At 39.1% G+C, this 17,534-nt stretch overlaps 2 protein-coding genes across 2 annotated transcripts; one reads left to right on the forward strand and one right to left on the reverse strand.

Annotated features, from left to right (window-relative positions):
• Positions 1-1,303: 1,303 nt before the first annotated feature.
• LOC147473050 (uncharacterized) lies at positions 1,304-6,916 on the reverse strand. Its single transcript, XM_086587870.1, has 7 exons — positions 5,853-6,916; positions 4,474-4,512; positions 4,320-4,390; positions 2,801-2,865; positions 2,614-2,703; positions 2,418-2,510; positions 1,304-2,103 (listed from the first exon to the last, which is right to left on the reverse strand). The coding sequence occupies exons 1-7, from the start codon at positions 6,371-6,373 to the stop codon at positions 1,702-1,704; spliced, it is 1,281 nt and encodes a 426-aa protein (XP_086443996.1). The 5' UTR covers positions 6,374-6,916; the 3' UTR covers positions 1,304-1,701.
• A 257-nt stretch (positions 6,917-7,173) lies between these two features.
• LOC147473051 (uncharacterized) lies at positions 7,174-15,080 on the forward strand. Its single transcript, XM_086587871.1, has 2 exons — positions 7,174-10,042; positions 13,483-15,080. Exons 1-2 carry the CDS (start codon positions 9,987-9,989, stop codon positions 13,892-13,894), a joined length of 468 nt encoding a protein of 155 aa, XP_086443997.1. The 5' UTR covers positions 7,174-9,986; the 3' UTR covers positions 13,895-15,080.
• The last annotated feature ends 2,454 nt before the right edge of the window (positions 15,081-17,534 follow it).

Here is a 17,534-nt window from a genome sequence, read left to right on the forward strand (position 1 = left end):
AAATTAAATCAAAATTCAAAGGTTTTATGGTATAATGACAATCAAGTGTCAATTAAAGCATTATTAATAGGCAAGCACCATAACCAAATGTGGACTATAGTTGAAGTGCCAAATGATACCTGTCAGAGAAGAAGAAACCAAGTGAAGAAACCTAATTGCCAAATGATGAGAAGAAGAAGCCGAGAGAGCCGAGCCGTCGAGAGAGAGAAATTTAATTTCGGTTTTTTTTTTTGGTTAGATCGGTTTGAACTCTTTGGTGAAGATCGGTTTTTTTTTTTTTTTAGAGAAGAGGATGAAATATCAAAATATCGGTAAATATCGGTAAATTTGGTGAATTAGATCTTGAGATCTAGAGGGCTCGATCGGACGGCTCTAATGAAAGAAATTGATAAGGGTGGCACTCTAAGAGTGGCACCCTAGACAAACCGATATATATATATATATATATATATATATATATATATATATATATATATATATATATATATATATATATATATATATATTAAAATCTAAAGAAAAATCATGCAAAAGTAGTTAAGGGACAAATGCCTGACAAATTGCAGAGCTAGCCATTTCCGAACGGCAAATCTTAAACCCTATGTAGCCCGACAAGTAGTTTTCATTTTATTTTTTAATTTTTTTTGGCAATCCTGTCTCATTGTGTTTTCATTTTATTTTTTAATTTTTTTGGCTATCTTATCTCATTGTTACTGGTTGGGTTCGATCCTCATACCTCTATATCATTATTACCCAAAGATTTTACCAATAACATTGGGCTAGTTAGCACATACAAACTATAATAAAACGAGTGATTTTTTGCTCCCAACAATTTTTCCTCCAAAGGCTCCAAACCCAATCAAAAAGCAACACATGTCTATAATATATTTTGAAATTCAACTACGAATAATTGCCATTTTTTTAGACTTACCAATTTGCCCTCATCAAAATTTAAAGAGAAAAATTAAAATATTTGTTGAAAAAAAAAAAGAAATAATATTTTAAATGTGTTTTTTTCATCTTGTATGTCAACTCATGAATAATGAATAGAGTGATTCCCCAAAAATATTTTTTTTTATTAGAGCTCAAATGATAATTATTGAATTTTTTGATTAAATAAAAAAACTAAAGAAGAAATTGTTGACCAATATTCTAAGGGTAAAATCGGAAGTGCAAATCTAAAGAAATATGTTGCTATTTGGATCTCCCATATAATTGACAGGTGCCGCTTTTTGATTGGGATTGGAGCCCTTAGAGGGACTATCCCTGGGAGTAAAAATTCACTCTTAACAAAACCTCTCCGTCGTGTGAACACGCACACTGTTTTTCATTATCTGCCCTTTTTTTATGAAGTTCGGCACACCACAAGCAAAGCATGGACTAATTACAAAGTGGTCAAGCCTCTATGGACTTACCTCCATTATAACGAAAGTGATAACTAACACAACCAGAGACCCGTTAATAACACCTCCAGTCTCCAGAGTCCGGGCAGCCCTATGCTCGTTAAAAAAATATAATTTACGTCTACTTTTCCATTACAAATCGTAATCGCCATGATTAGACAGTTACGCCCCATGAGCCAGCAAAGTTTGTGGTAGCAATTCGTAAAAATGATGCCATATTTTGACTCAGCCAATTTCTCTCTCAACTTTTGACAGACTCCCCTCCATGAACAGTTGAAAATCTGAAGTAAGATTCAACTTATATCCTAGAATTCAACCATTCAATGATATCGTTTGCAATAACTTCTCGTTCAGGTTCAAAGAGGAGATCATGTAATAATTCTTTATAGAGTTTGATAGATTTGTCAGGAGAAGATGCCTTTTGATACAATTCTAAAGAAGCTTCCGGGTCAATTACAGCATCGGCAGTGCCATGGAGAACTAGGAAGGGGGTAGTTAATCTGCTTAGGTGCTGTTGCAGGTACGACGAGATGCATAAAATCTCATAACCAGTCCTGACCCTGATGAAACCTGTGTACACTAGTGGGTCTGTATACTTGGCAATGAGAGCTTCCGGGTCTCGCGAAACAGATGTCCCATTCTTGTTTGCAGCTCTAAACTGATATGTGGGTAATAAAAAGGAGACAATTGGTGCAAGGACCTGCAAATAGAAAAAATGCTTTAACTTTAATTCTTGAAAAAGCTTCACAAAAAAAAAATACTAACATTGAGATGTGTAATACAGAAATACAGTTTGTATCTTCAAAATAACAAGAACATCAACAGGTGAAGATTACAAGCTTACCCTTTACCAGATTAATATCTAGATACCTTCTTTCTTCATTATGTAGAAACAACTTGTTTTTCTCGTAAGTAGAGCCACACAGGCATAAGGACATAAGGTGCCTAATCTTGGCACTTGAAGAAAAACGTATTAAAGTTCCAAATAACGTGAATAAGAGCCTGCTTAATTACCCGAAAGATTGAATGGGTTGGCTGAACTCGTACTGCAGGCGACGTTAACACCACACCTTTAACAAGGACTCCGATATTTGGATCAAGTAGTGCCTAAAATAATGGAAAGTACGCATAAGAAAGAACCCTCTAGATAGTTCAAATGAGTAGATAAAACAATTAAAATTAAATTTGCAAGGACAATGAACTAGCACACCTTTAGGATAATAGCTCCACCTGTTGAGTGTCCAAAGCAAAAACATGGAAGCCCTTTATTTTCTTTTAAGATCTTTTCAAGAAAGACTTTCTGTAAAATGTTGATAACAACAACAACACAAATTGCTTACTCACTCTGTATGGTCTGTATGAACTTAATATCAATAATTTAATGCAAGAGGATATACCATATCGTTGACAGCATAATCAAGGGAATGAACATAACCATGCAGTCCATCACTTCCTCCGTGTCCTAAAAAAAAAAAAAAATACTAGTAAGACGCATGCATAACTAAGGTGAAAGCAAATTTTATGAAAGTGATTTATTATCATCAACTAAAATAGATATAACATTCATACTTCATAGAGATGTTTTCGCTCAAGACATTTTACATTTTTTAAAAAAATAAAAATAATAGAATAATGTACCTGCTATTCTCAAAATTAAACAAATAAAACAAAAAAGGTATTTTCTTAGAATAGCGCAACTCAGTAATGGCAATTGTCAATTAACAAGAGAAGAGACAGCAAACCAGTTATATATTGACAAGACGAATGATTGACTACTACTGCCAAGCCCTTACACTCTTACAGAGACAAATTTCGAGTTTCTTCTCACTCCAAAGTTCTTTGTCCTCTTTCAGGTATCAATACTACGTCAGAAACTCCACTGGGATGATTATGAAACTCCCGGGTCGAAATGATTTTGAAATCAACCATTAACCACAAACTTAAAATTGGACTGGATGCCAATAAGAATCAACCAGAAAATAGTAAAAGAACATTCTCGTAACATCTTCTGTTTTTGACAATACATATTGTATTATAGACGTCAAATATTTTCTACTGAATAAGATTAAAGATAACAGAAAAACCTCAAGAAAGAGCATGTGTATATCTAGGTGTCTGGTACTAGATTGCTGAAGCACTAAAGTATATCACCAGAATACGAGATGTAAGTAACTACCTATTATACATCTGTTTACGCAGAAGTTGATAAACATTATGGCAAAGGTCATATTTGATATTTCCATAATTCCCTAACCCTTTGCACAGCATACACAGAAGTTTGATAAGGCTCTATGTGTAACACGAAGTTGTGTTGACTGCAACGAACACACTTTATCAATCGCATACCGTCAATGTTCCTGCTGGAAAATCATCCTGCTGGAAAATCATACTGCAACCAGAAGAGGAATATATAGAAAACTCCATGTGTAATATATTTGGTTCTTATACTAAAAATCACTTTTTAATGAATCTTCACCATGGTAGTAGGGTTGAATATTGTCCCAAAACACATTTTTACTTACATAAACACTTCTTTAATAATACTCCATGTTAAAGCTGGTTCACGATAGTACGAGTCTTCACTCGAGCTGGTTTTATATGATCCACACAAATTTGCGGGAGGTCCAAGTAGTGTGTTTATCAATTTGGCTTTTAGCTTCATGATTCCATGTTACAAAATGTTGAGTCCCAAGGAACAAGAACATGGAGTCGTGGAGCAGGAGCAAGAGCAGCAGCTAATTCAAAAAGTTGCCAACACAAGGAGCAAGTAAACACACTCCACATGTGTATTATAGCAATTTCTCACCGTAAAGGAAACAGGTGTGACAACATGTTTGAGGAAGACAGGCACAGTTCATAATTAACCAAATACATGTACATATCAGGAAATATTGCGTAAAACCGTTCCAGACTTACCAATCCAGTCCATTCCATAAACTTTATATCCATTAGCATTAAGTTTCTTCGCAAAATCGCTGTATCTCCCACTGTTTTACACATTGAAGAAGCTTTAATATTAGCTTCAGCACGACAAATTGGTAACAACAAAGTCAGTTCTCCATTAACTGACCTATGCTCGTTCAATCCATGTAACAGAACCACCAACCCCCTGCACAATACATATATACAAATATGTTTTATTATATATATGCTACATAAAAGAAATAATTTTCCCCGACTTGGAGGACATAAGTAACATTTCTCTGACAAGGAAAAATCTCACTAAATAGTTCGCTACTCAAATCCAGTTCCATTAACATATCCAATACAAAGTTACCACCACAACTCAATTAAAACAGGAATAATTATCAGAACGAGAACCAGACTATGACTAAGTAGATACCTAATGAAGTCATGAGAAGATCATAATGCCACTCATCAACAACTTTCATTCTTTGAGATTGAAGAATTATGCTAGAGCTTTTAGACTAGGATTTGTATACCATATTCGTGATATGCTCTCTTCTTTTTACTGTGTTTGTGTGAAGACCAAGCCAGTAGTATGAGCAAACCATTTTTCAATAAATACGACTCGTGAACTATAACAAACCACTGAATGGTCGATAAATAAATACTGTGGTGGTATGATGAATAATAAGAAATCAACTTCTAGGAAATGGAGACATTTAGATTGCATCAGGGATGTCCTGCTACACGAAGCCAGCTATGGTATAGGGTATAACTCGACCAAGAATAGGGATTAACCAAATGTAGGTAAAAAAAGTACATATTTGACCCAGTAAGATTCTCTTACTATTAAAACATAGATCTCCTAAACTTGCGTGCCAACTGAGGAATTATATCCACACTGATAATTAGAATGGAATACAGGGCATTGCTGCACTGTGATGATGATGACAGGACCTGATTGTTATGCTAAGGTGGACCCACCATCTGAAACTAGGAAAGTGGTGTCGCTGCACAAAAACGATTGGGAGAAAAAACACAAAAAAGCCTTATCCTCGAGGCCTCACAAAGGAAATCTAACTAAAAGGACAAGAGGCTGATACTGTAAGGGAACTTTTCAACCTCGTTCGATCTTCCATTATAAACAAAGTAATATACTCACAATTTGAATTAAACTTTCAAAAATTAATAGCAATCTGAAAAATGAGATTCTTTATTAATCCAGACACTGTGGGAAAAGGCAAAGCCCATTTTCAATTTTCGATTTCAAAGTAGTCCTCCATTGGAAACGCAAAGAAGAATAAAAACGCCTAATTATTATTTATGTATCTACTCTGTATATTCCTCTTGTTGCTGGAAAAGTAAATGCAAAGGCATAAGTTCGTCTAAGGTAGACCAGAGATAGCATCATAGCATAACAACTGGGAAGTCAACACATAATTCATCACACACACACACACACACAAAAGGTTCCAACAAAGCCATAAAAGGTGTTGAAGCCATATAATGAATAAAAGAGGAATCAGTGAATGAGTAAGGGACCTGATGCCATTGGAAATTGGCGTCCACGACTGCGTGAATAGTGTATCTCCTCTGGAGGGTGGAAACAGAGAGACTTCCTTCTCTGTAGTGTCATCAGCATCATCGTCCAGAGTAGCCCTCCCGATGGCAAGCGCTCTTCTGGAAGCGACATCTGAATCCCCTGAAACCACAACGGCATTGTTGTTGGCGGTCCTTTTATTTTGAACCATTACCATCCCTGCAGCTGGTAAACGGAAGAAGCGAGTTTTCCTATTCGTACTACTAGTGGAAATGTCGTGATTCTTCTCATCTTTGGAGGAGGAAGAGGACGACTTGTCAGGTGTGGACGAGGAGGAGGACGAAGGAGATCGTTTGCTGGTGCGTCCGAGCTGGAAAGGGAAGAGCAATAAGAAGAAGAGAAATGCTTTGATGAGCAAAACCAGGCTCTTCAAAGCCCTCAGTGAGAAAAGCGCATTTACACGCCCGCTAGCTCCCGATGTTAGTAACAATGGAGCCCTCGATGACGATGAAGCCAATTCCATTGTTTTTACAATAGAGGAAAATGGACGAAAACGTATATCTGTTTTTCTCTTTTTTTTCTTCTAAAAGATAAACGAGCGATTGCTGGCTAAATATCAGGGAACTGCAACGAACTTACAAGAAGAAGAAAGTAGCTATGTTCAGCCAAATTTAGCCTTCTTTTAATAGCTTTTATTTATTATTGTAACACGTGGTCGAGATTTGAAGAGGACGACTTTCGTGTTTGTGTGCCCGTGATATCTTGATAACAAAACGAATCTTCTACATTAATGAACGAATGAAAGTACGAGAAGATAGATACAAACTGCAAATCCCACGCTTTTTGTTTCTGAGTCTGTCTAATTAATCCACGTGTACCATGCGTGAAGACGATGGAGTTTAAACTTCAAAATATTTCAGGTTCTTCTTTATTCTTAGACTTTTGCAAGTTGAAACTATAAATAGTTATATCTAAACTATAAATGGCACGCGCAATGAGTCTGCAACTCCATAGAGAAGTGAGAGAGAGGAGACTCGGTGGTGTTGAAATGGGGAGGATAAGTGAGGACGTTTGCGTGGAAATTAGGAAGAGGTTTTTTTTCTTTCTCTTTTTTGACTTTTGTGGACACGCCGTGCGGGCGGGTGCCACCAGTGAATAGAGAGTCCAGCTTTGGTAGAATAGTGCTACACGTACCTACTTTTTTGACTTTTATTGCGAAATGCAATACTCACGAGAGCAAGAAGTCCAGAGCTCTCCTGCGGCTAAAAGCAGCTCCCTTCGTCTTTGTTTCCCCCCTTCCCCCCCTCCCTACCTCTCTCTTGGTCCTTTCGAGGGTCTAGAGTTTTTCACAAGGCTGGTAACAAGTCTTGTCTCCGATAATACCCGCATAGGGGTGTTTTTTTGGGGACTAAGTGTAGTTAGAAGTGGGTTTCTTCCCTGGGCTATGAGAAGTTAAGATGTTAAGAGAAAATCCAGTAGAAGACATGGCTGATATGCTTGAACAAGATGGGCTGGCTAGAGTCAAGATAGAGAAACTCCAAGTGGAGATGGGTAATCTCTTCTATTCAAAAAAAAAACGAGTAGTAGAGATTGTAAGTAAGAATAACGAAGACAACACCGCTGAACAGCGCACCTTGATGGGTAAGCTGTATGGAGGCAAAGCTATCTCTCTACAAGATCTTGCAGATGAGCTATATTAATGTTGGCAAATAAGGGGGCCTACAAAGATAGAGCTGATAGCAAAAGGATACTATAGGATGGAGTTTGAAGAAAAAAAGGAATTGGACCATGTGAAGGAAAATGGCCCTTGGTTGATACAAGGGTTCATATTTTCAGTTAAGAAAGGGATTCATACCGATGAGGTGGCAATTGCAAAGAAGTTTGATCTGGTGGATTTATGGATCCAGATCTATGGAATCCCGAGAGATCGAATAACAGAAGAAAATGTTCGGAGTGTGGGAGTCATACTTGGCAAAGTAAAGGCTATGGATCTATGCTGCCAAAGGGAGTTTCGGACTCCGGTAGCTATGGTAAGGGTACGCATGGATATAAAGGAAAGGTTGATGAAAGGCATAGATTTTCGAACAGAAGGGGAAGTGATCCGAGTGACCTTCAAATATGAAAAATTGGAGATCTTCTGCTATTTTTGTGGATGCATAGGGCATGATATTTACTACTGTAATAAAAAAGAGATATACATCATAGAGATGCGCAAACATGGAGGATGCCCCAGAGATATTAAAAATAACTTCTCGTTCATGTTGAGAGCCAATGTCTTCTTCAATGGTGAGGCTAGCACGGGGCCAGTTTCTGTTACTATATCTGGAACCCTAAGAAAACCAAGATCAGATCAGATTTCGGCCAGAAATAGAAGTTCACCGGGGAAAAGGCTATGATATGGAGTAGGAGTGCTGACATCACCACTAATAGTGGGAACGGTAGAAAGTGTATCAAAAGTCAGGGGCAGGAGTACGGAGGTCAGAGAGCATGAAGTACGAGAGAACAGAACGGCTAGTTCAGAAGCTGAGGTGGAAGAGTCAGTTACCGTTGGAGGGGCAGGTTCAAACTATGGAGGCTTTTTGGTGCAAACTGAAGGTCATGAGCAAGTAGGGAAGACCCAAGCCCAGGAAAAGGAAAGAAAAGGCCTTAGCCCAGAGCAGTTAAGTGGGACTGAGACCCATAGGGGAGCTGTGGTGGTTTGGAGCCCAGAGACTAGGGCTGCGGGAATGGACCTAGGAAAAAGCCATAATGAAATAGCTTTTGAATCTAGTTTGTTGGGAAAAGGAGACCTGATGGAGGGTCACGATAAGGAAAAGGAAAAGAAAAGGTAAGATGCCAAGCTGTCGTGTTAGGGAGGCCAGCTATGAAGGGTGGTTATCTAGGGGAAAAGAGAAAATCTCTTGGTGGATCACACCTCGCCGTTTTTGGCCCCCCCCTCCCTAAACAATCATTTCCAATATGGAGAAGTGTGAAGCTGATGGGAGAGATCATGCGTATGCTCCAACAGGTTTACTTCACCTTTATTGGGTCACCAAAACGTGGGAGGGGATATAAAACTCTTGTTTCAAAAGGACAGAGCAAAGGAAAATCTAAGAGAAGGGTGAGAGAAGTGGAAGGGATCAATGTGGGAAGTAAGAGGAAAGTGTGCGGTGGGTGGGAAAAAACTGTGGCAAGGATGGATGATGAGGGATGGCGAAGGCACAGCTTAAGAGTGGCGGCTAGACACTCAAAAAGGGGTAAGAGAGAGGCAGACGACTTGAGAGCAAAAAGGTTAGGCCATTTGCTGATTCCAGAAGAAGCTCCAATCATAGCTATATCTAGTGATTCAAGGGAGTCAGTGGAACCAAATATTTCAAATAACTCATTGAGCTCTAGTGGACAATCAGAAGAAGGATGGGGGTTCAGAAATACCAGAGGAGGACATACCATCCGATGCTTTCACAGATGAAGAAGAGGATGAGCCAACAGAAGAAGAAGATATGGATATGGTGGTGTTCAATGCAGATTCCCAAGACGAGGTCTCAGTGGGGAATGCTCCTCTGGACCTGACTCATGGAAGTCCAGATGGGGGTGGGTATGAATCTGAAAGGAGAGTATCTCGAAGTTGTCTAGAGCAACCAACACCGCTGGCCATGGATGATTCCACAGTAATAAGGGGAAAAGTGAGTAAAGGAGATAAAAATGAAAATGATGGAAGCAAGATAAGGGGCAAAAGTAACTCAAGTGGATACAATGGGGATGGAAGCTCAGAGGAGGAGAACTCAGGAAAGGAGGTCAGCAGCAAATAAAAGCTAGGGGAAACTAACCATGGAAAAGATAAGAGTGGGGAAAGCAAAGAGGAAGCAACTAGCAGTGGGGGCCTGTGCCTGTCTTCCCCAGGGTTCGCGGTGGCTGTCCCATCACAGCTACCTTGGTATCCATAACGATACACGCCTGAAATTGCCGGGGGATCGGTACCACCACGGCAGTTCAACAGTACAACTAAAGGACCTAATAGGGAAGTTTGACGTAGATATAGTGTGCTTATCAGAAACTAAGGCCACTAAGGAGTACATAGTAAAGATAGGAAAGCAGTTGAAGTTCAGTGGAGTTTTTGCGGTGCCAGCCAGAGGTTTAAGTGGGGGTCTAGCTATTCTATGGAAGGAAGGTGTGGAGTTGGACATTTTGGGAGCATCTCACAATCAAGTGACAGGTAAACTTGCAAATTATTTTCATAATGATCCTTGGTATTTTACTTTTGTGTATGGATAACCGATTGCTAATAATATAAACAAGGTGTGGGATGATTTGAGGGAGGTAGCCCCTTTAGTTCCAGGCCCCTGGTGTATGTTTGGAGACTTTAATGCTATCTCAAGTCTGGATGAAAAAATTGGAGGGAAATGCAGAATCACAAAGAGCATGCATGACTTCAATGACTTCATAAATGATTTGGGCCTAGTAGACTTAGGTTTTAAAGGCCCCAAATATACTTGGAGTAATAATAGAAAGCCAAAAGACCATATAATGGAAAGGCTGGATAGAGCTATGGCAACCCTTGAATGGCTTGTGGCATTTCCTAATGCCCAGATTAGAACTTGGGCCAATGCTATTTCAGATAATATCCCCTTGTTCATTAATCTTGAGAAACAAGAAGAAAAGCTCCCCAGACCTTTTAAATTCTTTGATATGTGGCTTCAACATGAGACCTATTTGGAGGTCATTGAAAAATCTTGGAATTCTATTGAGCATGATCTCCCTGACAGGAATCTTGTGAAAAAACTGGATAAGACTAAGCTAGACTTATCTATGTGGAATAAACATGTTTTTGGTAATATCTTTACCAATATCAAAGCTACCCAAGCCAAACTTGATAATGTGCTCACTAAGCCTTTCAGCATTGATAATTATAATAAAGCAAAAAGGCTTAAAGATGATCTTCTTGAGTGGTATAATAAAGAGGAGGATTTCTGGAAACAAAAGTCTTCCAATTCCTGGCTAAAAGATGGGGCCAGGAATACCAAATATTTCCACCTCTCTACCATCTATAGAAGAAGAAAGAATACCATTACTAAGATCAGAAATAATGAAGGGGGTGGACTGAAGGTAGGACTGAGGTGGGAGCTTATTTAAATCAATATTTCAGAGACATTTTCACCTCAGATCACCCTGAGAGGAATGAACATATCCTTGAGCTGTTCCAGCTTTGTGTGATAGATAAGGAAAATGAGATTCTCACAACCATACCCAGTAGTGGGGACATCTGGGCTGTGGTTAGAAAGATGGGGAGTCATAAGTCTCCTGGGCCTGATGGGTTCCAAGACATTTTCTATAAAAAATGCTGGGGTATCATAGGGCCTGCTGTGATTGCCTTTGTTCAGGACTTCTTCATCCAAGGAATCCTGAATCCTGGTATGAATGAGACTCACCTCATGCTGATTCCTAAGATCAAGAATCCTGATCATGCCTCAAAGTTCAGACCCATAAGTCTTTGTAACTTTGGGTACAAAATCATCTCCAAGCTTCTGGCCAACAGACTTAAAGGTCTGATAAATAGAATTGTTTCCCCATTCCAAGGGGCTTTTATCAAAGGCAGAAGTATAGGAGATAATGTGGGCCTAGCTTGTGAGGTCATCCACAACATGAAGAATATGAGGAATAAGAATGAAGGTTGGATTGCTCTCAAGCTAGATATGGCCAAGGCTTATGACAGGGTAGAATGGTCCTTTATTGATGGTATTTTTGAGAAGTTGGGTTTCAATCAAAAGTGGAGGCATATGATACAACAATGTGTATCTACTGTGTTCTTTCAGGTCATGTTGAATGGGTCCCCTTTGGATAGGTTTAGCCCTGAAAGAGGGGTTAGACAAAGACATCCATTATCCCCTTATATGTTCATTCTTGTTTCTGAAGCCTTATCTAGGATGGTGGCTAGAGCTGAGCAAGGGGAGGAGATACATGGTATAAAGATAAAAAGGAACTCCCCTGCTCTAACTCATTTGTTATATGCTGATGACCTTATTCTGTTTACTAAAGCTAGCATGGCTGAAAGTGGGAATCTAAAAAGGATTATGGATGATTATTGTGAGGCCTCAGGCCAAAATATTAACTATGAGAAATCCAGTATCTTTTTTAGTAAGAATGTCTCATACAGACAAAAGATAAGGGTTAAAAGATTCTGGAAGGTAAGGAATTTTGCCCCTAAAGAAAAGTACCTTGGGGTACCCATCATGCTGACTAGGAAAAAGTCAGAGGACTTTGATTATTTGGTAGATAAAATCAATAATAAGATTAGAGGGTGGAAGGCCAAAGTCCTGTCACAAGCTGGGAGAACAACTCTTATCCAAGCTGTGATCCAGGCCACCCCTCTATATGCCATGTCAACTTATCTGCTTCATGTGGCCTCATGCAAGAAGATTGATAAGGCATACAAAGATTTATGGTGGTCTGGAAAAGACCAAACAAAAGGTGCTCACACCATAGGGTGGAAGCATATATGCCAACCCAAAAGCTCTGGAGGCTTGGGTTTGAGAAAAGCTAGAGATATGAATAAAGCAATGCTGGCTAAGCTGCCATGGAAAGCTGCCACTGATGTGAACTCTCTCTAGACGAGGACTATGTTCAGTATTTATGGAAAAGGTTGGATAGGGGATGTGAAAAAACCCCCTGACAAGGCTTCCTATTTTTGGAAGGGCATCCATAAAACCTTTAATGAGATAAGTGGTGGTCTCATCTGGGCCATTGGTGATGGGAATTCCATCTCTATTATGAAGGACCCATGACTTATATGCAATGGAACTCCTACGACATTGGAGGAGTTAGGGGTGGAGGTACCAGCTTGGCAAGACAAAGTGGTCTCTCATATGTTTTGTACAGATAAGAGTGGCTGGGATGAGACTAAAATTAGTCAAAACCTATATCCTATTATATGTAAAAAGATCCTGGAGGTTAATATCAGGCCACAAGTGGAGTCAGCTGATAAGCCGAGATGGGAAAAAGACAGATATGGCAGTTTCAGTGTGAAATATGCTTACCACTTTCTCCATTCTAAGGAAGAAGTGGGGCAAAGTTCTAGATGCAATCCTATCACTCTAAGGCATATTTGGAAGGCCCCTGTCCCAGCACACATACAATTATTCCTATGGAAAATGTATATGCATGTGCTGTCTGTGGGAGCTACCCTTGCTGAGAGGTACATGATAGGAGAGTTCTCTTGTCCCTATTGCCTCAAGGAACTGGAAACTACATAGCACATATTCTTTAATTGTGAATGGGTAAGAACTGTCTGGTTTGGTTCACAAGTAGGGGTGAGAATCCACAAGGAGCAAAAGATGTCGGTCAGAGATAGACTGGATGAGGCAGTGAGGTGGTGTTGCAATAAGAACAATGAGAAAAGGCTGGCTGGTACCCACTTTGTGTTCATGCTCCAACAAATCTGGCAAACCAGGAATGAAATCAAGTTTGAGAAAAAAAAGGCAAATCGAGAAGGGATGATCAAGAAGAGCAGAGGGGGAGCTGAAAATGCTACTTGGCATACAGAGAAGAATTCCTCAACCCTAAATCTATTCCAAATATAGATATTATTCAGCTTGAGGAAGTTTTCCACAACATACCAAATGACAACATAATAATTAGGTTTGATGCATCTTTCTGCAGGCAAACTGGATGGGCTGGAGCAGGAGCAATTGCAACAAATGATGAAGGGTGTATAGTGGGGGCTGCTGTTAGGCGTTTCAAGGCTTTGGAGGCAGCAGCGACTGAGCTGGAAGGAGCAGAAGTGGCAGCCATTCTGGCAAAGCATCTGGGAAGCCAGGCTTTTGTGATTCAAGGGGATAACTTGGAAGTTATTGGAGCTTTACAACAAAGCTCTTGCAGATGGGAATGGGAGGCTGTAAAAACTTATATAAACTCTTTGTTATCTGGAAGTAAGTCTTATGAGTTTAGATGGATCAGTAGGACCTTTAATGGGGATGCTGACTTGCTAGCTGCATGGATACAAAAGCAGTTAGGAAGCTTAGATCTTCCAAGTTGTATAGTGGCCTCAAACTGCTGTCCTTTGGTCGTTTGATTTTGGTTAATATATAGTAGTATGAGTTGCATAAAAAAAAATACTCACGAACATTTATTTCTATATAAGTTTTGGTGTCTCGAAATTGTATGTTTTAGCTCTCTAGCTATCCGGAAACTCCGCATACACATTGGTGGGTGTGTGTATAATCTCGGAGCACAACATCAATGGTTGAGACAAATTTGGGGGCCCAATTGCATTCCCAATGCAAACAACTTTTTTTCACCTTCACGAAAGATTATTTTCCTTCTTTGCTATTTTTGTGGTGAAAAACAAAAAAAGGTTGTCCAATGCAGATGTGAATTTAAACCTCGGATGGAATATTTGATTCCGTCTTAATATAAAAATAAAAAAAACGCGGCGGACGGAATGAAACATCCCGTCCAAAGTTTAATCGAAAAAATTTAAAAAAACACACACAAGACGGAATAAAACATTTCGTCCGAAGCTCACAACTCAGTGAAACCGAAGCAATCGAGACTTGATCCCAAGCAATATCTTTGGGTAGGTAGGCAACTTCAAAACCGAAGTCCAGTCTCAACTCTCCCCAACATCCATCTCCTTCACAATCTCCTCTGAAAAATAACACTTCCGACCCAACTGGTGTGTTTAGGCAAATCTTGTAGAAGCAGTAGGTTCTACTGCAATTAATTGGAGACGCTAATGGAGGCTATCGTATATCTTGAGCATGTTGTTACCAAAGTCAGTTATTTTTCAACTGTGGATGAGTTTATTGCAAACAGTTATATATATAGATGCTATCGACAATGCTTCTCCTTTCTATGCAAACCCTAAAATGTAGATGCTATCGAAGAAAATGATTTAGAAGTAGTGTAGATGGTGTGATGTCGAGTTGCATGCACAATACACTGTCTATTTATGTAGTAAGTACAACACAAATTGGATATTCCTTAACTGTGTCGGGATAGATGAACCTAGCACATTCATTTCTAAATTATATTAGTGGAGCTAACGATGTAGTTATAACAAACAAATACAAGGATTACATTGATTCGGTTCGTCATTTGTTGGACCTATAATAATTACTTTGAAGAATTTGGAGGAAAACAACTAAGCAATACCATGTGCAAGCCATAATGCAGAGCTGATCCACCCTGCTGGTGGAAGTTGCACTAGGTTGGTAATGTGAACTGATTGACCTTTTGACTGTTATTTATGTCATTTGCATGATCAACAGGTATATGCATGGGGATTCAGTCTAGGCCTCAACATCGAGTTGAACAAAGTTGCATAAAGATGAGGATATGAAAACAAGAGGCTATTTCTCCATTTCTCTTCTCTATGAGCTCTGGGACTGCAAGAACAAGCTAGGCTAGAATGGAGAACAAAGATATAAATGCTCTAATGGAAATTCCAGCAGTTTTTGTTGGCAGTGTTCTCTTAAGCTTCATACACCGTCGTTTGCTTTTTTCTTCATCAGCTTTTCTCGTTGGAGTTTCATGCACTTTCTGCATCTTCTTCTCTAGAAAGGACAATGAAGGGGTGAATGAGCACAATGGATCAAAAGGAAGTTGGCTTCAATTATCAGCAGAAGCGGTGGGATTCATGGCAGCATCAACAACATTTGACGTGCTATATGTTTACTGTGTCGAGTTGTTCCCAACAAATGTTCGTAACTTTGCAATGTCATTGTTAAGGCAAGCATTGATGTTGGGAGCTTTAATCACCCATCGATCTTCTAGTCGTACTTGGGTGCTTGAGCTCATCGGTATCATTCCTTATATTTGCGGTTTTCGCAAATTCTTCACTCTATGAAACATTAGAACAACAAGAGGAAGAGGAGGAAAATCTAAGGGTAGGTCTTGATAATTGTTTGGAACTGCTTGGTAAGCAATAATGATTATCTTTTGTAAGTTTGTGCTAGTCTTAAGATGTTGCTGCATGTATCAATCCTGTAATTGGTTAAGAGATCTCTTGAACAGAACCTTTGTACAAAAAAAAAATACTTCTTTGCCACACAGGCTTTGCCCATGTAACAAAGAGAGGGCGATGTTATGGCCCCCACAAATGTGGCCCAATAAAAACCCAATTCAATACAAACCCACACTCAGAGCCCACTTTCGGAACGAACCCTACTTACCTACCTACAATAAAGCTCATGCTCGAGGCCAAAAAAGCCTTTTCGAGCCCATACTTTCGGAACTTATCTATAATAAAGTCCATGCTCGAGCCCAAAAGTCTGCGAGCTTATCTACAATAAAGCCCATGCTCAAAGCCCAAAAGCCCACTCGAGCCCATACTCGGAGCTTATCTACAATAAAGCTCATGCTCGAGCCAAAAGCCCACTTCGAGCCCATACTCGAGCTTATCTACAATAAAGCCCATGCTCAGAGCCCAAAAGCCCCACTTTTCGAGCCCATGCTCAGACTCAATTTTTAGCCTACCTACGCATATAACACAAAGTCTATTCAATTAAACACGTGTCTTGAACATTTGCGAGGAAGTTGTTTGACCGAATCAATCAACTTCCATAACTTCGTCCACAACTTTCACAACTTTGTCCACATTCAAGATTCACTTCCATCAACATCAGATCGTGTGACGGTTCTCCAGCAAGTTTTCTAACTTCATCCCACGATTGGAATATTGGAGAATGAGGAAGTAACTATCACCAATCCGACATATAAAATCTAACATTGGTCATTCTCCAGAACTACGCAATCGAGACTTGATCCCAAAACAATACAACATTTGGGTACGTAGGCAACTTCAAACCGAAGTCCAGTCTCAACTCTCACTAACAACCATCCCTTTCACAATCTCTTCCGAAAAGATCACTTCCGACCCAACTGGTGTGTTTTGACAAAACTTGCTGAAACAGGAATAATTCGTGAATTATTCGGTGATTCAAAAAAAAAATGGTGCGGTAAAAAATTCGGTCAAAAATTCAATACAACAATTATCGGTGTTTGTTTAATTATCGCATTTTAAGCGTTTGGTTGCAAAATTTAGAAGTAAAAAATTCATGATATTATGTTAGTAAATATTAATAATAATTGTCATTTTTTACAACATAATAAACATATCTAAACAATTTAGCTATAAAAACATTGAAACCAATTGAATGGTCCACATAGGTACATTCATTTATTTGTTCTTGAATTGAAATTAACATTCAAATTTCAAAATACACACACACACTATAACATGACAATTTAAATATTGCCCAAAAAGTATAAAAGCAAAAAACTTTTGGATTAATTTATTACTAAAAATGTAAGAGTGAGGGACTTAAAGTAAGAGTGAAGACATAAAATACAAAAAAAATAACAAAAACGCAACCGAATTTTCATTTTTTTTTTACAAAAAAAAATTTAGGACAAGCGTGCAACAAGCTGCGCCACAAGGCATTTCTAAATAGCAAATCCTATCCTTCTAAAAACAAACTCGTTAAAACCAACTGTCATAACGTTACTGTTCATAACTTTATGAAGTCTCTTGAGAAGCTCATCAAACTGTTGTTCCAAGAAACCGAAAGTGTCGAAACTAAATAGAATGAAACAATGTTGGTTAGCCCTGCAAGCTTCCTCATGCTTCACCATCTTCCCTATCATTTGCTCTCTTAGCTGCTTCTCCCACCTCAAAGTCACCATTCCCCAACCCTACCGGCGAGAGAGAC

Source organism: Coptis chinensis, unplaced genomic scaffold, assembly GCF_015680905.1.
Source record: "Coptis chinensis isolate HL-2020 unplaced genomic scaffold, ASM1568090v1 utg5340_pilon_pilon, whole genome shotgun sequence".
NCBI lineage: Eukaryota > Viridiplantae > Streptophyta > Magnoliopsida > Ranunculales > Ranunculaceae > Coptis > Coptis chinensis.